This window comes from Pholcus phalangioides, unplaced genomic scaffold, assembly GCF_987345545.1.
Source record: "Pholcus phalangioides strain wild (caught in Gottingen) unplaced genomic scaffold, Ppha-v1.0 ptg000022l_1, whole genome shotgun sequence".
NCBI lineage: Eukaryota > Metazoa > Arthropoda > Arachnida > Araneae > Pholcidae > Pholcus > Pholcus phalangioides.
This window is the reverse complement of record NW_028301615.1, coordinates 17,157,875-17,179,630: the sequence shown is the minus strand read 5'-3', so window position 1 is coordinate 17,179,630 and position 21,756 is coordinate 17,157,875. Positions and strand designations below refer to the sequence as shown.

Genomic DNA, 21,756 nt, shown 5'->3' with positions numbered 1-21,756 from the left:
TCCTCTGTAGCTTAGTGGTCAGAGCACTCGTCCGGCAATCGAGAGACCCGGGTTCGACTCCCGGTAGAGGCAGAGATGAGTTTTTTCCTTCCTTAAAAAATTAACATCTCAAATAATAAATATCTTCACAACATCCAGTCTTCTGTATAGCTTGTATTAACAAGTGGAGAGCGACATTCATGTCATATATATAGCCCTCTGGTGGCTCGTCGTCCATGAGCTATTAGCTGATCGGTTTCACCGTCCATTGCACGGTTCCGTTCGGCACATATACGCTCTAGCGAAGGAAAATCTCTATCTCCTCTGTAGCTTAGTGGTCAGAGCACTCGTCCGGCAATCGAGAGACCCGGGTTCGACTCCCGGTAGAGGCAGAGATGAGTTTTTTCCTTCCTTAAAAAATTAACATCTCAAATAATAAATATCTTCACAACATCCAGTCTTCTGTATAGCTTGTATTAACAAGTGGAGAGCGACATTCATGTCATATTTCGAAATGTTGAATTTGCGGAAATACTTGGTGTTTCGACTTAATTTCAAAATACACGCAGTATTTTAAATATAAAAATGCACTTTAAATTTTCTCTTAATAGATGGAAGAGAAGAAACCCCCTCCCCCCCCCCACTCAACACACAAGCAGAAGGTTTTAGAATAATTATACGGCACAAGCCGTCTCGATCGTTCAAAAATAAAGGCACGATCTTTCCCCATTCCCCCCATACTAACTCAGAATCGTGGGGAGTTCCTACCGATGAATCACATCCAAGGTAAAAACATATTTAATTTAGCTATATAGGTGATATCAGTTATAATTATATGGGTTGTTAATTTCTTACAGAGTTATTAAAATTTTATTGTTATGTGGAGATATTTTATAGAACTCACTTTGTTGTTTTATCGGGGCTGCCTCAACACGCATTCGCCCAGCCTAAGGAGGGGGCTGGTAGGCTGTGGTTTCGAGAAAGAGTATGAAGTGGGTTAATTCCCAATATACGGTATACCGCGATTTGGCGATTTTTTTTTATCGCCAAACCCATTATGGTGCTATTCGCTAGGGTTGCTAGGTGACTCATTATTTCATTTTCAGTTCGTCAGCAATCCGAGCATTCATTTTTCGCTTCACCCACGAGTATGTAATCTTCAAAATGTTGATAATCGTGAGCCAGCTCTCATATGCTTCCACAAATAGACCTTCACACTGTATGGGAACGTTTAACTTGACGGGACCAACAGAAACGTCACATCTTTTTATGCCACCAACTTCATCCGTGAATGGCAGGTGGGACATAGTTGTTGGCTGTTAGGCCATCTTCATACAGAACTTGATAGCGCTGCTCAGCGTTTAAATTGTAGACAATGTAGAAACAGGTGACCGAGTGGCACAGTGGTAAAGATGCTCGTCTTCTACTATGAAGGTTACCATCAAGGTCCATGGGTTCGAATCCGGGCATAGAACATTAGAAGCAAGTTCTTTTCCTACCGAGCCTAGGGCGACCACTGATGGATGGCGCCTTCATTTCCCACCCAACTCCACTGGTTGGAAATTGCCATATGGCGATATATGACCGGAGTTGGTGTGTGGTGTAGTAGTAGTGTAGAAACATGAAATCAATGTGATCAACCATAATGCAGAAAAAAAAAGTCTGGAAAAAACAGTTTAAGCACTATAGCGTTAAAAAAACGGCACAGAAAAAAGCACTAGATCATAAATGGCAGAATAAGCTGGTATAGAAAAGTGGGTGCAGTGACACTATCTACTTTTCAGAACTTGGAAGGATTATGTTGACTACGTATCACTGTTTTGGCACAACCAAAAATTTTGTGACAAAAAGTTTATACCGTACATTGGGAATTAACTGTGAAGTGTTAGGCATTCATTTCCAGCTATGTAAGGAGGTGGAGGGTCTAGAACCATGGTTCCCTCACAATGGTGGCTGACAGGCAGGACTGCATATAGGGGGAGCAAAGGGGTGTCAAAATCACCCTTCGGCTATTCCTTATGCATTACAAGGGGGCACCAAAATGTGTGCTTGGCTTAGCTAACAACATTTCTAGTTGTGACCCTGACAGGGTTCCAGCCCCATGCGCGTGCGGAAAATTCAGTGCCATGCAATCAAGGTACAAATGCAAGCCGATCTCCTTGTTCAAAAAGTCTCAATACAGCAACAGGCCTAAAAACAATACAAATATTATACATCATTACAATCATTATACTTCACTCACTTTTTTTCTGAAATATAGATGGTAGCACTAAAAAATCACACACAACACTAAATACGCACTCAGACTGTTGGATAAATGCACTTATACCATATTTCCAGCACAACTCACTAGGTAGTAAATTGCTTATGGCGGTAGACCAGAGTTGTGCTTGGAAAGAAATAATGTGCTGTGCAATTCACTGCTGGGAAAATTCATCGCCATGACTGGATGCTTGGCAGGACAAGCACACATTTTGGCACCCACCTCCTTGTAATGTTGGAGATGTTAAAGGGTGGAATTTGTGCCCCCTTTCCCCAATAAATGCAGCCCTGCTCATAGGGTTACTCACTCTGTCATTCATATGCTGACTGACTCACTTAGCCACTGGCATCCTCACTCACTCATTCGGTCACTTGAGTGTTCACTTACCCACTCACTTGGCCATTTATAAAACCACTCATGCAGTTATTCACTTACTCACTAACTTTTTTTGCCAACACATTCACCAACTCATTCTGACACGCTCACTGGTAGAGGACTGTTGTCAATGCATTGTTTGTCTGAGAATTTTCCGAGCAGTGAATTGTGTGTGAATTTTCTATAAATCCCAGTGATAGAAGAATTTTTAAAATATTGTTTTTCACACTAAAAATTCACCACTGTAGCGTTCGTAAAAAAAATCCTAGCCTAGGCACCCTGCTCAGAACATCACTTTACCTATGTTGCTGTTGTGATGGCCCTGTTTGCTAAGACATTATTAACCAATTTTCAAACCACACCCATAATTCTTGAACCTGTATGGGACTGCACATTCTCTTGATTAATATACATTAGAACCCTTCTTTTGCAGATACCGGCGGGACAAAAAAAATTAGTCTGTAAAAGAAGGGGGTGACAATCAAGGGTTTAAAATACATACTTTTGTAAAACAGTAGATCCCGTGTATAACATTCCTGTTTATAACGCTTTTCCCATTTAGGATGACTTATTTCTGTGGTCCAACCTTTTACTAATACTCATCAAGATTTCCCATTTAAAGCATTCTCCCGCTTACAATGTTCTTTCATGAGAATTTTTTGAAAAACAAGTGTTTTTATACCATACAAGGGAAATTATTTTTAATTCTGTAAAGAAAGGGTGACTGTTAAGAGGGGGGTTCCACTATATATACTTGAGTAACTCACAATAGAGGCACAAAAAATATTCTTATCTTGTTGCAAAACAATTTGATTAAAGTAGCCAAGTCCAGGGCTGTCTCAATGAGTTTGAGGATCAAAAACTTGAGGATTTTTTTGGGGGGTGGGCAGCTAAACATCAAATTTATGAAAAAAACATTTATGAATAAAAAAGGCCTAAATATGAATAAAAACAAAATCTTCGGTAATTTGTGATATACTTAACTATTTGATACGTTGTCTCACCGGCTAATTCCTTACTGGCCAGGCCCATTGAGCAGTTCCTTCATTAGAACAATGTGTCAAAATCCACTCTATTTCGCTGAAACACAGCTGTTTTTTTTGTTTTTTTTTTGCATGCAAATTAAAATCCAGGAGATAACCGCAACTTTTTATTTTTAACGTGTAAATTTTTTAATCCAGATTTGAATTGTGGTTTGTTGGAAAGATTTCAGGGGTGGGGGAGCGATGAGAAAATTCAGTGTTTTAGAAAATTTCTTCATGCACTCAAGCAAATATGGGCTCTTCAAATGGTGGGATGTCTTTGGTCTATGCCAATAATAAAAAATTTTTACACCGGCTAAGGAGGAAGAGTTGATGGAACCCTGTCCCTCTTCATATGGCTATTCAGAGTTAACATTCTGAAAAGAGGTGCATCGCCTTCACCTTAGAGCAGGGCTGGACGAATGCCAGGTCGCCACAGCAACTAGAAAATTGGTATTGGAGTAAATTTCTAAATCAGAGTCTACAAGTGACATAAAATTTTATAATTTCATTACAATGCATCTTTTAATATAGTAAAAGAAAATATTATTTAAAACCGTTTTTATTGAGCAAAATACTGTGCTTGGCTTCTCAGAAATCAGGCTAGCACCTCAATATATGCTTTTCCGATTTGTCAAGCCCTACCTTAGAGACACAAGAGGTCTGTGGATCCAGAAGTTTAAGAGACAGTGTGAACTGCAGTGGTTCTGCCACTGTCTCTTAGCTAGCCCCTTGCTCTTCTTTTTAGGGCAGCAAGTTTTGCAAGTCTTTGCAGAACCACAGGCAGATTTATGATTTTGTCACCCTTTACTCATTCTAGTCAAATTTTCTTGACTCGTATGCTTTCCACTCTCTGGGTTATTCTTTTTGTATTTTGCTCACTAGGTCACTCCTATGCTTACACACAATCTAGACTCTTGGTCATTCACTGATGTGGTTCTTCGTTCTCTAGCTCCATAGGCTGAGATAGACTTGTAAGTCTGGGGGGCAGCATGATGACGATGTCAGTGCATATACGTTAGATCAATCTGCTCCAACTTCGATGCTTGGGGAAGCGCCCCCTGTATCTCGGTCTATATCTAGCTCACACATTTGCACTCTTTTGGGTAATTTTCAGGCTCTCACACACTCCCTAGGTTTTCTAGGTCAATCTTTTAGTCATTCGCTGATGTGGCACCTCACTCTCCTAGTCTCACATGCTTCCACACTGTTTTGGTCATTCATATACTTGTACATACTTTTTTGTCACTTTTGTGATCACTCTCACTTGCACTCTCTTTTATCATTGTTTCGCTCATGTGCTTGCATACTACTTAGGTCACTCTTTTGGTCATTCACTCACCTGATCTTTGCTACAGAGGTGAATTTGTTTTGTCACCCTTCTTTTCATTCTACTTCTAAATTATTTGACCACGCATTCCTCAAATTTGCCACGCTGTAGCTAGCTTAGCACCCCCTCCACCAAATACGCCATTGTGCAGAACACTTCTACTCACACATGCATTAGCAAACCATATACAACAGTTGCTCTCAAACTTTTGCCGTACGCAATTCCCTTGCCCAATTCATGGTTCATCTGTGGATTCCCAGAATAGTTTGGCACATATTTGTTCCGTATGAAAGAACCACTTCAAAGCATATATAGGCACACAGATCAATATCTCCAGCTCGTTGCGACGCCCCTAAGAGCCTCTACGCACACTTTAAGAAACACTGCCTCACAATATAGCACATGTAGTTTGAGTCTTTCAAACTTATTGTGCCCCCCCCCCCCCATTTGGATTCTGTTTCAGCTCTTCCCCCTCCCAACCAGCCCCTAAAGCAGGGTTTTCCTAGGAGAAGGTCTCCTGTGCTGCGTCCAACGCGGATCGCTACCGTTCACTCACCAATAGGAAAAGCGGTAAGACTGTTTTCCTATAGGGCGCAACACGCCTGGCGCCTTCGGCTTAAGGGCGATATCGCTCAATTTGGGAACACATTTGCCATTGCTGAAATGATGAATCCTCCACCCAGGGCCGTTTTAAGAAATCATCATGGCTCCCCCGGGACACTGATATTTCTGAGGCCCATACGTGGTTATAAATTCGTGCCTTACAATTTCCATGTTTACATTCGAAAATTTTAACTCGCACCCAAGTGATGGAGAATCCCTTGTTTCCGTAGCACCACAGTTGAGAAAAACTAATTTAAAACATGAAATGTTTTCGTCTGTAGTACGATTTTTATATTTCCGATTCGCTTTTTATATACAGAATTATTTTTCGGTCGATAAATCCCCTTCTTTCCGTGACGTCACGTACAACTATAACGTATAACTCATGTGCATGAAGCTTCTCTAAAATAAACCTCATATAAATAATATCAAATTGTACTCTCGATATATATGGGCTCGTTTTTTCCCCTCCTAATGATATTCTCTCCTCTACCGCAAGCAAGCTGCCTCGCAACGCTCTCGACGACCATCTGCCGGCGCCGAACCGAACGAACGCTACGAAGGTTGCATTTATTGAGGCGGCGCCGCCGCCACGCACAAGACTCAACCACCCCGATTCCAATGAGATGAGAACGGAGAGGCACCACCAACACCAACCAGTAATATCCAACAACCACCCAGATCGAGCAGCTGCCGTTTTTCCTCGTCCCTGCAGATTCGACGCCGCGGCGTGTTTTGGCGGCTATTCGTCCCTTCCAATGAAATAGGAAAAAAAAAAAAAATCAAGACTTTTTCCTCTGTGTACAGTTTCGACATCGTATTAAAAACACAACGAGGAGCCGCTGGCTTCTTTGCTGTGCATTGCATCTATGCGTGCCAGAGATTGAACTCGTCCAGAGGATTACGCCGTCGCTCGTTGTCGTTACGTTCATCATTGTTCCGCTGCTGCTCGAAGGATTCGGACGGCGGTAGTGGCTCGTGTTTGTTGTGTGTACAACGTGCGGCGGTGGCATTTCATACCTCGTTTCCGTCCTCCAGTGACTCAGTGTTTTTTTTAAATTGTAGATGTTTTGCCAAGAAGATGTGAACATTTCTAATTCATCTACAAGTGATTTTTTTATTAAAATAGTGTGATACCGTCTATTCCTCGCGGCGCAAACCATTGCTCCATCGTGGATGAAGGTGCCGGTGAAGACACCCGAAACATGGATGTCAGGGGTCAAGTTGGGTATTGTCCGCCTCGGACGTGCTGCCGGAAAGGTGAGTTATTAGTCATGAATTGTTTTCTTTTAATTCGGTTTTCCGACAAATTCAATTGGCCATTGAAGTCATTCTCATCCAAACTTTTTGCTTTGGGGGGGGGGGGGGGGCGGGGGTGTGTTGACGGACCTCAAAACCGGGCTCGGGTGTCTAGCGACCGGAGGAAGCGGGGGAGGATACTGTGCCCCGGGCGCTGGACTAGAAGGGGCACCGAATTCACCCTTTAACTGCTCCTACATTACATGTTGGCAGAAATTGGGCCTTGGAAAAAAGTGTGAAGTTTTGGATTTCCCCCCCCCCTTTTTAGAAGTCGGGGGCCCGGTGCGCCCACCGTTAAATCCGCCTCTGCTGCCTACCCGAACTCATTTTCATAAAGCTTCTGGGGTAAAGCCCATGTGTTGTCTTTATTCGGTAAGGGGCCGTTCAAGTATTACGAAAGCAAATTTTTTGCTATTTTTGACCCCCCCCCCCTTGTCAGCAAAATTTCATCAGCTCTGCCCCCTCTGAAACCTAATTCATATTTTCATAAAGGGTGGTTGATGACGTAAGCATTATCCAACCCCCCCCCCCCCCACCCCTTGTCAGCAAATCGGAACCCCTCCCCCAATCGATGATGACGTAATACTTGAATGACCCCTAATATGGATTTTTAAAATTATTTCTGCTAAACATCTGCTTGGGGGAAGGTGCGATGAGAGTCCATGCTGAAAACTGACCAGAGCACCAAATAACATGAAAAAGCAGTTGAAATTTTTAAGCTTTCTTTCAAACCGAGCTCAACTAAAGGTCTATCTCCATTTATGGGCGATTACTACCTAGCGAGTTGTGCCGGAGGTGTAACTGAATGATCGCCGGGGGGGGGGGGGGCTCTGCCACCGGACTTATCCCGTTGCCGAGATCTCTACCAGTTCAGCTCCGTGGCACAGTCTGGGACAAAGTGAATGCACCTAACAGTCTGAGTGTATATTTAGTGTTGTTTGAAATTTCAGTGCTGCCATCTATACTTCAAATTGTGAGTGAAGTGTGATGATTGAATATTTGTAACGTTGTAGGCCTGTTGCTCTCTGTGGCGAGACTTTATAACGGGGAGATCGGCTCGCATTCGCGCCTGAAAGTTGGAAACCACAAAAAAACAAACTTCAGCCGACCACCACTATGGCGTTGGTGGGGTTCGAACCCGGATCCTCACGATGCGAGTCCGTCACTATGACCACTCGACCACCACAGCGGCGAATTTTTAAGCTAGAAGCAGCTGGAGCCAAATGAAACAGTAGTAGGCCCTTTTTAGTTCCGTTTTACCATTTTCTTATTGTTTATGGCTCGGTGCGGCTGCACCCGTCGAACTAAAGCCGGAACTAAGGGGTGCGGGAAGCTTTAGGAATACAAAAAAACAGTTATAAAATCATTGGATTTTACAGTGAAGGGCCGGCAAAAAATCGCGTTTCCAACACATTTCATCGTGTTTTTAGGTCTTTTAAGAATCTTATGCCTGTATTACACTATAAAAGTTTGGTAAAAGTCCTTTTATAAAACTTGAAAAATGCAGCCAATAAAGTCACCGATTGCATTTTCTAGAATGTAAACAATAACCTTATTGGTTAGATTTTTCAAGCTTTATAAAAGGGATTTTATCAAACTTTTACATTGTAATGCCGGCCTTAGTCCAGTCCCTATGGGACTTTCAGATAATTCTAAATTTACTCATTTAAAATAGATATTGTTTACTCTAGAGCTGTACTCGGGGAGACACTGAGGTCTGTTCCCCTTCCCCAAGATGATAAACGATTAGAAGAAAATCTCTATACAATGTTTTAATCAATTTTTTTTTCAAATTTAAAACGCAATTTTTTTAATGTTAGTATCTCAAAATTCCTGTGTAAGAAATTCTATGCACCCTTTTCTCCAATTCACCGGTGCCCCCCCCCCCCCCCAATGTTCGTTTTGCGTCCGCCCCTGAGTTAATTCTAATTGCAATTAAAATCTTATCTATCAAGCAAGTCCCGTTCCGTTTCAACACCGTGTTAAAACACAATAGAGTTGTAATTCGATGATCGATCACGAGAACGGCTGAATTGAAAGACCTTGTGATGACAAATAGACGGTTTGAATCATGTTTTTGATTGATTCACTTTGTGGAAATGAACTATTTATTGTTTTTTGGAGACTCCCCGATCTCGATCCTCTTCGCGTTGTACACGTGCTTTTTTTTTTCTTTCCTCTTTTGCACTTTGTCTCCCTTTTTCTTTGGCGGAGTAAAGAAAGGGTGGTTGTGTGTTTGTTTCAACATCTTTTTTTTACCTGACTCAGCGACAGCTGACGGATAGCACGAGAGCTGTCTTCTCTTTTCAGAACTAATTTTGTTTGAAGTGCATTTTCGTATACCTGAATCTTTTTAGACATTCATGAAAGATAAACGAAAGGTCATAGGGATGATTAAGAGATAAAAAATGGTTTTTTTTAATTTGCGTTTCAAAAGAAGACTGTTCTAATTGCTCGCGTGTTTTACTTAATTTTCAAATTGTCGCGAAAACATTAGAAGCGGTGATTCCCAAACTGAGTGTGTCTACATATGCAGCCGGACCTGTAAGTCGAGATTTTTGATTGGCCTCTCAAGAGAGCCCATACATTATGGCAGTGCTTCTGAAAGTGCGGCGAACTGGAGACATTGATCTGTGTACCTCTTCTTATGCATTGAAAACGTGTTCTTTTTTTTTCAGTGAAAAATCTACTGTATTAAACCAGGGATTCTCATTTTTTTGCTCGCTGCTCTCCAAAGCAGTTTAGCAAGGAATCGCCTCGAAAAAGCTTTGTCAGGGCATAGTTTGTAAACTATGGGAGCACTTTTCCAGGCCCCTTGTACTAAACTATTCTGGGGAGCCGCAGATGAACTATGAATTTTGCAAGAGATTCGCGGGTGACTAAAGTTTGAGAATCGCTGCGTTAGGATAAAATTGATTAAACCGGTGATAATGCATTAGCGCTGCCTGTTACGCATAACCGTGGTTAATCACCAATAATCTCAGTGTGAGTTTGATAAATTTTGCTTCATTTATCACTCTTACCGGCGATTATGCATAATTTCCAAATCAAGTTGGTACGTAAATAATATGCACAGTAAGCCAATATTACTTAGGTGATATAGTTTTTATATTACTTTAAATTTCTTTTCATTTAACCACTTATGCCCATACGTGGTGCGTGCACGACATGTACTTCGATATGAAAATTACTAGATTAATAGTCTTGCAATGTTGCTTTCTTCATACCTATCACCATTTGCAAACATAACCAACATTACCGATGAAGTTAATCATCCTAGGCATTTAGGTACATGTAATTCATTGATGGTTTATAATATTTACCAATACAGTGTGTGTGGATTAATCAGGTACACAATTGCCGATAGATGTGATAAATTCTCAATTTTTCTAACAAAATTCATCAAACTGACAGTAAAGGTCGGATTTACATAACTACGGATTTTTCTTTTATCCCAAATTTAACATATACGCGCTTAAATTTGGGTCCTTTCCCTCTGAATTATGGGATCTTGGACAAATGCCCTACTGTCATGCGGAGATCGGGGCAGGATCTATCCATTGCTGATAACATGTTTGAAATTATCTTTTATCATCTGGTGTGTGAGATTTAAGTTATACATGTTGTGTGCGGCGTTTTTGAAATTCAAATGGTGTTTAAATAATTCAATGATAAAAGTTGTAATGGACAAACTATTGCTTGCACGGACTGAAAGTTAACTTACCTGTGTGTATAATGTTTTATTACCTTTCTCTTCAAAAGAGGGGAGTGCGCGGAAGGGCATTTCATTTCGAAGCATTGAATGTATAAGCCTTCGTTAATTTTGAGAGAAATATGTGTTTGAAATGAAAGCAGCAATCGTAGCTGTAATGGAAGAAAAGAGGCAAGAAGCTATTTCGTAAAACCACTGCACACAGAGTTGAGCAAATAGCCAAAATGTCACGAGTGCGTGGAAAAGAAAATAAACGAAATTTTCTGGAAAAGTAAAAGAAAAAAAAAGAAACTGCGTTATAGGCTTGGAAGAGCAGCTGCTGCTTTTTGTGATGGAAGAAAAATATATGAAAAAAAAAAATGAAATAAAACACTGAAGAACCAGCACACGCAGCAGCTGGTGTTCAGTACCAGCAGCAGCACACAAACCAGCCATTCTGCTTTGCGCCGCCCGCATTTTTCACGCTCTGCCTGAGCGCACGGGAACTTTTTTTTTACGTGTATATGCAATAAAAGAGGAAATGGGGGGAGGGGGGAAGAGGACAATGAAGAAAATAACACAAGCCTTTGTCATTCCCCACCCTTCTGTAATGCAACCTGATTTGGAATTGAATCGATTTCCAAGCTCTGCGTGTCTCGTCCACTAATTCGTGCATTACCAACTTTAATATACTGCTGTATCACGGTGAAATCGCCGTGAGGATGTGAAAGTATCATAGTTATGATTTGGATTGGATTATCGGGAATTTAATTGTTTCAGAACTCTATGATAAATCTGATTCCCAGCTTGGGCAGCGCGTCACCACAAGGAACCCGTGGTAATTCCAAAGTGGCTATGAAGCGGGCAGCGGTGTAGGTGGTAAAAAAAAACTGGATGCACCATGTTTTTAAAGATCCTAAGGGTTGGCTTATCAACAGGGCGATGTAAAAAAATTCTGAGAAGGGTAATGAGATCAAGTTTGGAGACTCTGATCTATAGGATATGAGTAGTATTTTACGATTGTGGTTTAATTCCTTTAAATTGACTTTATTGGCTTGCCATAACTTGGATGAGGATGGCATTGAAAATATACCGTATTTTAACGTATCTTTTTGCCAAAAATTGGGCCCCAAAAATAGGGTTTTTTATACATGGAATAGTATAATACAAATACAACGCCACAACCATGGCCCCCCCACAAGGGGTGGGCTGACAAGGCTCCATCCCTGGGACGATTTTCACAATTTTTTTTCCTTTTTCACTCTATAAATTCATCGTAAGGAGGCCCGTGAAAATCTGGTCGGGGGCCCCGCAAAAGATCCCAGCCTAGGGGGCCCTGCTCCAGGATGTGGGGGCCATGGCCACAACAGGCAAAATGCCCAACGAGGTGGTTGAGAAAAAGATGCCCATAATAAATATGGTTGTCATATGTTTCAAAAATACAGCAACCCAATTAAAAACACAATCACAAAAATTATAAACAATATACGCATGATAAAATAATATACAATGCCCATAAAGAATATTACTGTTGTCTTATTCTAAGTATGGATAGCGTCTCGATTTATCCCAACATGTTTATCGTATTTCTTTTTAAACGTGTCAACTAGATTCTGTATTAACAAATTACTCAATTCCTTGCAATTTACTATGAGAGTGACTCTGATGCTAATGAATTGTTGATTAGCTGATTGGGATGTCCAGTAATGAGGAATTTAATGAGTTCTGTGATGAATAAAAAATAATTCTAAAATAAAATATCTATGAACATTTTTTTCCCAATTTTAAGTCCAAAAAATCGGGGTTCCTTATACTCGTTAAAATATGGTATATGCTACTACGGTTCCATACCTTTTTGACTAGCATAGTCCTTTTTCAGAATCAATTTCTATGACGGAGACCCTTTGGTTTTTTTTAAATTAAATTGATTGATTTTGTTTCCCTGGAGCGGTTGCGAGCCACTGAGATGTGCACAGGTTGGGAATCGCTGTTCTATTGTTTCATCGCTGAAGTGTTGAATTGTCTTGGGGTAGATAATAACAGACTGTGTGTGTTTATCTTGGTTAATTTTATTAGCTATGACGGAGTTTACATATATAGGTGTCTTTCGCTATTGCACCAGTTTTTTGACCAACAACCGCAATGAATTTTTTTCTCCCAAGTTAGCAACCATTCTTATAGCTGTATTCTGTGCGATAAACGGGTTGTGGTTTGTTATCACAAGGCGGACGGCGACGGAGAATGCCATCATGGAGCTTGTTAAATGTCAACTGCTAATGGAAAGGGAATAAAAAACGCATAAATATTATTCGTTAACTACAGATTGATTTTATTCGTTTTTTTTTAATCAAAATTATTATACACCGCGAGTAGTGTTTACAGTAAATAATAGTTTACGCAGAATGCCGAGGTGACAAGAAGATTGTGTAAGAAATACAGTTGGCGAATCCGATGCCAAAACTTGGACGTCTATGCTGAAGCTTTAATAGAAGAAAATAATGTGATCGATATCCGCAGGAAACATACACTCGTAACTATTTTTACAAAAGATAAAAGAAAAAAATATCTGACATTCGCTTGATTGCGTGCGCACCTGAGAAATTTTCGCACTGTGTAGTAGCGAGAATGTTTTTTTCTCTCCACAGTTATCCCATCTCCCGCAATCCGCTTCGCAAGTCTTGGGTTCGAGTTTCGGCAGCGAACTGAGTTGTCCCTGGAAGTTTTAAATAGTGGTTTGATTTGAGCTTGATGGATAGCCCATAATGCTATCGGATATTTCTACGACCACTGTATGAATTTTTTCAAATACCAAGACTTTTAGTACACCGCCAATCGACTGCTTTTACAAGGGGACACCAGTATCGATTGGTGAGGGACAATGCAAGGCTATGGTGTCGCAGGGAATTTTTCTCTAATAGGGTTGTTAATAAATGGAATAGCTTACCCCCGGAGGTAGTAAATTGTAACACAATAGACACGTTTAAAAAGAAATACGATAAACATGTTGGGGTAAATCGAGAAGCTATCCATACTTAGAGTAAGACAACCATAAGTATTCTTTATGGGCATTGTATAATATTTTATCACGTGTATATATTGTTTACAATTTTTGTTAATTCCATTTTTAATTGGGTTGCTATATTTTTGAAGTATGATATCCATATTTTTATGGGCATCTTTTTCTCAGCCACCTCGTTGGGCATTTTGCTTGTTGTGGCGTTGTATTTGTACTTTCTTTTCCAAGAATATCTTCTTCCATCGGCGTTATAAGATCCGATCTCCCTGTTAAAAAGTCTCGCCGCATAAAGCAACAGACCTGCAACGGTACAAATATTCAATCATTACACTTCATTCACAGTTTGAAAAATACCCATGGTGGTGGTAAATAACCCATGGTGATAGACCGGAGATGTGCTCGATTTGAAATAAAGAAAAGAAAGGTCGGCGTTGTCTGTGTCCATCTTTTTAAGGCAACTGGCTACGTGCGGGGTACTTTTTTTAAAAATGATTTTTACAAAACAAGTGGGGTTTAAATTATAAATACTGTGCGAAATAAAGAAATCCAGTGAAATTTTTGAGATATTCTAAATTATGTTCTCAAAATTGGCTCATTTTCAGTTCTTACGACAGACATTGTACACTGAAAAGCACACCATTTATTTGAATGGGTTTGATACTGTGTTGCTATGACTGTTATCTGTGCAATGAACTAAAAGTTTTAAGATAGAATATTTTGTGTAAGATAGGGCAGATTTTGTGAAACAATACGTGAATTTTCACAAAGAAATTCTATTTTTTTTATTCAAACTGTTGTAAGATATTGAATTATAAACATATCGCCAAGATCCTAGTTCATTGCACAGCTAACGTTATCTGGAACACTGTTGAAAAAAAAATTTCATGAGAATATCTTGCATACTTTTTTAGAAATTATGTTTTGCGCGAAATAAAGTAACGAAAAAATGTATCTTCAAAAAAAAAAACGCGTTTGAAAATCGTTTGTTGTCTTTGAAACCATTGTTCTAGATGATTTAAATCAGTCATAACTTCGTTTTTACTTATTGCATGCAAAGAATAAAACAGTTTTGGATTCTGTGTAAAACATTTTTCCTTTTAACATCCATCCATTTATAAAACTATTTTCGAAAACATCGTCATTTGAACGTGATCAGTTGCTTGCCTTAATTTGATCGAAATACTTGATTCTTGAAAAAATTATTCTCTGGATCATTTGTTTTTTTAGAAGGTTGGGTTTGGGTTTCTCTGAGTGTCCGGCAAGAGGTAACAAAGGGATCACGCAGACACACGGGAATATGCTTCAGAACATAGCAGAAATTAAGAAATAGATTGAAAATATGTTCAACGGTTATGGCATAGCCCAGTTCGCCTGCGATTCCTTTGGTGCTTTGCCATCTCTTCTCTGGTAAGTGCTAATATGATGAACACTAATTCTCCCTTCCTTCAACTCCTTGTTTAAAAAACGGAAGGAATTCGTTGAATCCTGACCCCGGCTGCGTCTTTTTCAATGCATTTTATTGCTAGGATTATTGTACATTGGGTCATTGTTATTGAGATAAATTGTTTGGTTTATAGGCCTACACATATAGGAATGATAATGTGCAATGCTGACGTAACGATGCGAGCCGTGTGACAAAGCCACCCAGAACCAGCTATATTCTATAGGCCTCAGTCTAATGTACTCGTGTGCATAAAATGACTGTGTGACTATGCTAAGTGGGCCATATATTGGCTTTTGGTGTGGAAGAAAATCGAATCTTCCTGGAACAAAAATTCTTGCCCTCCGCTCAAAATCTGCAACATACAGAAGTATATGTGCCCAGATGATTTTTTTTTTTTTTTGTCGAGTTCCGTGTTTTGCAAAAAATAAAACCAGAGACTTGAACCGATGCGATGGTGATACCATACAGAGCTGGAAGAGTTGCACGCATTGCCTTTGCTGAAGAACTGTCCGACCGTCTGATTTGTGATATATGAACGTATCCTGAAGTTTATTAGCATTAAATCTAGTTTCATCTCTTCCGAGACCTGCTGCTGGTAGGTGTTGGCCGTTCACCTCGTTTCCGAACCGCGTACTTTTTTCCCTTTTTCTCTTCGTTTGTCTTCTACGTCGTGTAAACGCTTTTTCGAGCTCGAAATTTTGTCTCTGTCCTTTGTAACCACGAATCTTCTAATTAAATTCCTAGAAAGAAGCTCGAGTGTTCGAAAGGCTTGATCGATAATTTTAGGCATAGTTTATCATTGCAAGTAAGGTCAATAAAATGATCTCCAGTTCTTTCCGGGATCGTTTGGACCGTTCCGTGTGTGTGTGTGTGTGTCGGAATTCTCGCACGGGATAATTGTTTCGGAACGGATATGACGTCATAAACCATTGGACTTGTTGATTCAGCAATACGTCTCTTCGCATAAGAAAATTCTCACCCATATTCCCCCTTGTCTTGCAGCGTCTCAAGCATTAACAACCCGTCGTTTGTCATAGAATGCTGAAGGATTATATCTGTGATCAGATCAATTATGTATGATCCACACATATCCACATCTGCTGCTATGAACATGATCTGCAACTAAACTTTTTTGTTAATGTGCTTTTCCCTCATCGTTCCTTAGCGGACGTTAATGTTTAATAGCTCTTATCGCGTAAAGGTGGATTCTGAGAACATTTTACCCGATTTGGGGGAAGAGGAATCTGCAATAAAACTTTTTGTTCTCGAACGGAAGCGGCTCTAAGGAAATCGGTCCTCTTTCTCCTTTGCGAAATCCAAGTTTGCGTATACACATACTTCATCAGCGGAAGTTCAACCAGCAGAGGAAGGTCTCGGCAGCAATGTCCCAATATGTGTTAGCGTGTGACTATCTTTATCTGCCTTTTCTCCATGCAATCCAGAAAAATCACTGCAGGGAGAGGAAAGATTAGTGAACGGTATATGCTTGCTTCCGTATTTAGGTTTTTTTCCTTGTGATCCCCTTCGGCTCACCTATTTTATAACATGACAATTGTCTTTAATTTTAATCAATGTACATTATTACCCGCCAAATATGATTCGGCACTGATGAAACGCGGACCGCAAATAAGCTCCAAAGCACCTTGCCTTTAGAACTTTGCCAAAGAGGATTTCATTTAGTCTAACAAAGACGAGCATTTGTTTAAAAATGTTCTCGCTCCAAGAAATGTGCAGGAAGAACATTAAGAGAATTCTCAAACTTGCATTCCGCCCCCCCCCCCAATAAAAATGGTTTACCATAAAAAAAAAAGTATTTCATCCAGGCTAGTGGCGAGGTAGTTTGACCCTTTGAAAGTGGCTCGTGTATTTCATTGAGCAAGCTGATTAGGTGGCTAACTCCATTTACAGCATGATAAAATCTTTTCGTGATTAGGATAAAATAATTTTGATGTAAAAAAATATCACTCTGAATTATGCAAATAATGAAAATTACAGGAAAATCACAATTCCGTAATGAAAATATCTTCCATAGAAGACAACGTTCTGTAATTAAAATTTGCATATCTCAAGATTCACGTCCCAAAGCTTCTGCTGAGATTTCAAATCAATCTCCCGAATTTTCATGTTCAAAAGTTGGTCACCGTATATCCAGAGCATGGTTCACCTACTACTTTAATTTGAATAGCATTTCAGCTTCAAATTTCTGAGTAATAGGAACATTTATCTCCGTTAACCTACATAAATGGTTCAAAATTTTACTACCGTTTTATTCTAAATTAATTAGATTCGTCCTTTTAGTCTTAATGAACTTGGAAACTGCTTTCCTTCCTTCGAGAATTCGTATTCACCTCCCCTTTTAAACGAAGTGAAATCATGGAATTGAAGCGTTTGATCTACGCACCACCCCATCTCGATTACTCTCTGGATGTCAATCTAGACAATCTCTGTAAATAGCTAGAATTCAAAGGTGTTTCTAGTCTCCGTCATAATTCACTTTGATTCGTTTGATCCTTTTCCCTTTTTGATTCGACCAAAGAAGAGTCACATTTCAGTTTTATTGGAGGATTCGACTCGTCAAGTCGAGCGTGTACTCGGCGACCCAATCTGTTCTATACTCTTTGAAGTTTTGAAGAAAAAAAAAATAGAGATGCTTTCCCACTCGAGCAGAAAAGCGGTGAAAACATCTCCTTCGAGTGAATTGATCATGATCGTGATGCTCTTCTCTCTCGGTTATAATTCCTCGTGTCGGCAGCAGGGGGCTATGGCAGAGGCCTATACCTCTCTTCGCTACGGGAGAGTGGCTAGAGAGTTGTGAGTGTGGAAAATCAATAGGGACCTAAGCGATGTTCTCTCTCGGTGCAGGAGCAAAAGAGACTCGTAGCATGTGTGTATAGTGGTTCTGGGGACTAGTCGGTGGGAGAGGTTTCTTACATTCTGCAGTGCAAGTTGGTAAGAGGAAAGGAAGGATTGTCTCTCTTCTATACACCCTCCAAGAAACCTTGCCGGATGCCAAAGAGAGTGCGTGTGAGTGACCCGGGAGACTGCAAGTGAGGCTGCTGGACGGGGGGTAAACTTGCCATTGATCAATGAATGGCAAGGAGAGAAGATATGGTACTGAAGAGAGAGGAATCCCGAAAGGTGGTGGATGTTGTGTTGGATGCGGTCTTTCGGTTGTCTCTAGCTCCTTTTCCTATTTTTCGAAAAAGAGTTCCTTCTTCCACCGACCTCTTGTTATGAGGTAGTGGAGAGAAGATGCTTTTTGAAAGCTTGCGTTCTATTTTGCCGCTGCCCTCTCTCTACTCTCACTAAAAGCATGAGGAGGAGAATTTTGTCTCCCATCTTGCTTTCTCCGTTCCCATTCTATCTTTATTTTTTAGGTGCTTTATTGATTGGGAGAGAGAGGAACTGTCCTCTTTCTGGGATCTGCTGCAGTCACCTCTCTATCCAAAAGCCTCCTGCTGGTGTCTGTCTAAATAGGAGTGGAAAAGAGCGAGTTGAGAGAGTGAGTGCCGGCTATAGGTAATATCTACTGCTGCTGCTCTATTGCCGTTGCCACTGCCTTCTTGATAGATTCGGTAACAACCCATGTTTATGATAAAGGGGAGATTGCTTCTTTCCTCATCCCTTTCTGTAAAGGTGATTGTGTGCGTTACTGAGTGTAAGTGAGAGTTAGGCGGTGTGTGTGTTCTGCCAATAAATGGGGAAGAAACTTCGGGAGATGACTTTTACATTGTCCAGAGCGTCGGTTATCTATCATTAAGTTGAATTTTTTAGGAGAATATAGTTTTCCCCCCTTATAATTGTGTTCATGGGAATAGTGGGGAATGGCCGGGGGTGGAAATGTGTACGAAAGCTTATTTTTTTATCATATCTTTACGTAACAAATTTGAACAATCTTTTTACATCGAAGGCGGTTTCGATGTTCGATTAATTTTTAACTTTAATAATTGAAACATACATATCGATATTCGTTCCTTGCGGATGTGTCGAAAGTGGTTGACATTCCTGTCTTAGAAGAGTGTCGATGATAATAGCAATTTGAGAGACCTTGTCATGTCAACTCCATTCAGTTACAAACTTGCCTCCGTTTTAATTTAGTCAGTGAAGACAGGGTTCCAAGAAGGGGAAGCGATGCATTCTTTTTTCTTTATTCTTAAGGGCCATTCAGCAGATTTGTAGTCATTTTTGACCCCCCCCCCCCCTCCCATGTCAGCAAAATTTCGTCAGCTCTGCCTCCCCTCTTCTCCTAAAGCATATTGAGATAAGAAACGTACGCGGGGGGATAGGCCTACCCCAGACCATCAGAATTTTATTTTTGGTGCAAAATATTAAAAATATATCCGAAGGAAATACCTTTGTATGTTATTTATAGTCAATTTCTAATAATTTCACTGCTATTTCAAGGCTAATAACTCAATTTCTCACTAAGAAATTCCCTGTACCCCCCCCCCCCCCCATCCGTCGCTGCAATAGAAGGCTTTGCTATGCATGCACGGGGATTCTACACGTGTGATTATAGACAAAACTATATTTTTAACTTGTGTTTTAAGTTTATTAATTTCTGGGTTAAGCTAAGCATTAATTAATGGAGTGGTATAGATAGCCGTTGCCAGTTTGTGCGAAAGTACCGTATTGTTTCTCTAAATTCCAAAGACGTTGATCACTCACTGGCAAGATGGTTGCTTAAAAACAACCATTTGAGTAATGCGATTAATGGAAGTATTGCGGATGTGTCTGGTCTTGTCCAGCCAATTTCTTACCGAGTGCAAGGTGTTCCCACGCCAGGCGTCATCATGAGAATGGCAAATACAGTAGAACCCCTCTTAACGGACACCCGTGAGATGCGGTCGCCCCTCTTTTATGGCCAAATAATAATTACCCTCGTATAATAAAACCATGCATTTCAAACCCTCCATTGACAGTCACCCTCCTCTTTTACGGACGAAATTTTTTGTCCCGCCGGTGTCGCAAAAAAGTGGTTTTACTGTACTCCAAACATTTGCTTTTTTAATATACCATTTTTCGCACAAACCAGTTGCGGTCACAGCTTTCCATCTTACAAGAAATTTGTTTTCACGAGTAAGGGGCCATTCAAGTATTACGTAAGCAGATTTTTAGCCATTTTCGACCCCCCCCCCCGTGTCAGCAAAATTTCGTCAGCAGCTTAGAATATTTCATATCTTCAAAAAGGGTGGTTGATGACGTAAGCAACCTTCTAACCCCCCTCCTCCCCTTGTCATCAAAAGTCAGCAAATCCGAAAACCCCCTCGATACTGACGTAATACTTGAATGACCCCCGTAAGTAGTTCTTTTGCTTCTCCCCCCGTAAATCATCGCAGCTTGTTTTCTCATCCATATCATACAGGAGCATAGACGGTACAGAGGTGGGGTGAGGGGTTGGCTATCTGCCATTCACGAAAAATTTAATCGCAGGCGGTAAGGCAAAAATAGATAATTCCCCCGATCACAACACACACCCTCGGTGAGCCCCCCACCCGTTCGAAGATCATGTATCTGCTTATGTACCGTAGTCCAGCTGGGACAACGCATGTGACGCGCTGAGTGGAGGGGACACAAAATAGTTTAGTTGCCGACCCTTGCCCCCTCTATAAGCGAGATAAAACGTGGGGGGGGGGATCCAGAGGCCCACTAGAGAAGGCGATCTATAGATGACTTATCAATGGGGGGTGATAGTTCAGGTGCACACAAACTAGGGGAAATACTTTTTTCTCGTTTTTCGCATTCCCAGTAAAGATGTGATTAAGAATATTTTATATTTCTATAAAGGGTCGTTGAAGACGTAAGCATTCACCCCTCCCCCTCCGTCATCAAAAGTCGGGAAATCCCCCCCCCCCCTTTATCGATGCTGACGTCATACCTGAATGGCCCCTTAAGCCTTGAATTTCCCGCCGGCGAAAGACAAGATTATGACGAAGGTTCTCGACACGATGCTTTCTGTTCCCTCAGTTATATTGTTGGCTATTAGAGATCGGTTTCCTCTGGTAAATGCCGGGCCTCCCTATCCGTGTTGTTGAGCCTTTCGTGAGCCTCTTTCCTTTTTACTGCGAACAAGTTGTAAGCTGCTACGACTTTAAGTGGGTATTTCATCTATCAAATAACGCATCGCACCGATTATGATATAAAGTGTTGCAAAACTATCCCTATGGAACAAACTAAACATGTATCTATTTCCACCCCTTTGATATCGAATCACGTCATTTTCAAGTTCGAGCAGCTAGTTTGAAATGAATTCACACAATTACATGCTTTAAGATCGTAACAGGCGTCTGGAGATACGCAAACTGGTATGGAGATTCAGCAGCTGTCCATTTTCTATAGCTGCAGGGAGTGCTTGGCGGAAGATCTACAGTGTGAACTTAATCAAATCAGTCCCGCCAAATGAGCTTAATTTCATTAAGTCTGGAGAATTTGGGTTTTCTTTCATACTAATACATACTTGAAGGTTTGACCATCATTAACAATTTTTAGATCTTACAGGGAAAACTTGACGTGTCGTATTACCGTTCTAAAAACTTCCATACACTTCAGGGAAGACAATCCAATTGCGGCTCTTGAACAACGCTCCAGGAGGGTGCCAAATCCGAATTGAAAAAGCGCGAAAAACAGCTTTGTCGACCCAGAAAAAAACTGTGGTCAGTGGGCACTAAAAATAAGTCCCGCATGGGTAGACATGTTTTTCTCGTGCCGCTCTGAGATAATCGTTATTTGAAGAG

The 21,756-nt window shown here is 40.7% G+C and overlaps 1 protein-coding gene and 2 non-coding genes across 4 annotated transcripts in view; all 3 read left to right on the top strand.

Moving 5' to 3' along the window:
• TRNAA-GGC (transfer RNA alanine (anticodon GGC)) lies at window positions 1-72 on the top strand. The gene has a single exon. It is a non-coding gene; the product is annotated as a tRNA-Ala (tRNA).
• A 227-nt stretch (window positions 73-299) lies between these two features.
• TRNAA-GGC (transfer RNA alanine (anticodon GGC)) lies at window positions 300-371 on the top strand. The gene has a single exon. It is a non-coding gene; the product is annotated as a tRNA-Ala (tRNA).
• Window positions 372-673: 302 nt separating this feature from the next.
• The window catches only part of LOC149069544 (zinc finger MYND domain-containing protein 19-like), a 40,555-nt gene continuing 19,472 nt past the window's right edge, over window positions 674-21,756 (top strand). The window contains exons 1-2 of one of the 2 annotated variants that reach the window (XM_089250054.1): window positions 674-765; window positions 6,702-6,832. In XM_089250054.1, the coding sequence (XP_089106180.1) occupies window positions 6,749-6,832 (84 nt within the window). In that variant the 5' untranslated portion in view covers window positions 674-765; window positions 6,702-6,748. Of the gene's footprint in view, window positions 766-6,071; window positions 6,833-21,756 lie in introns of both variants that reach the window. The other variant, XM_089250051.1, reaches the window with a different exon arrangement.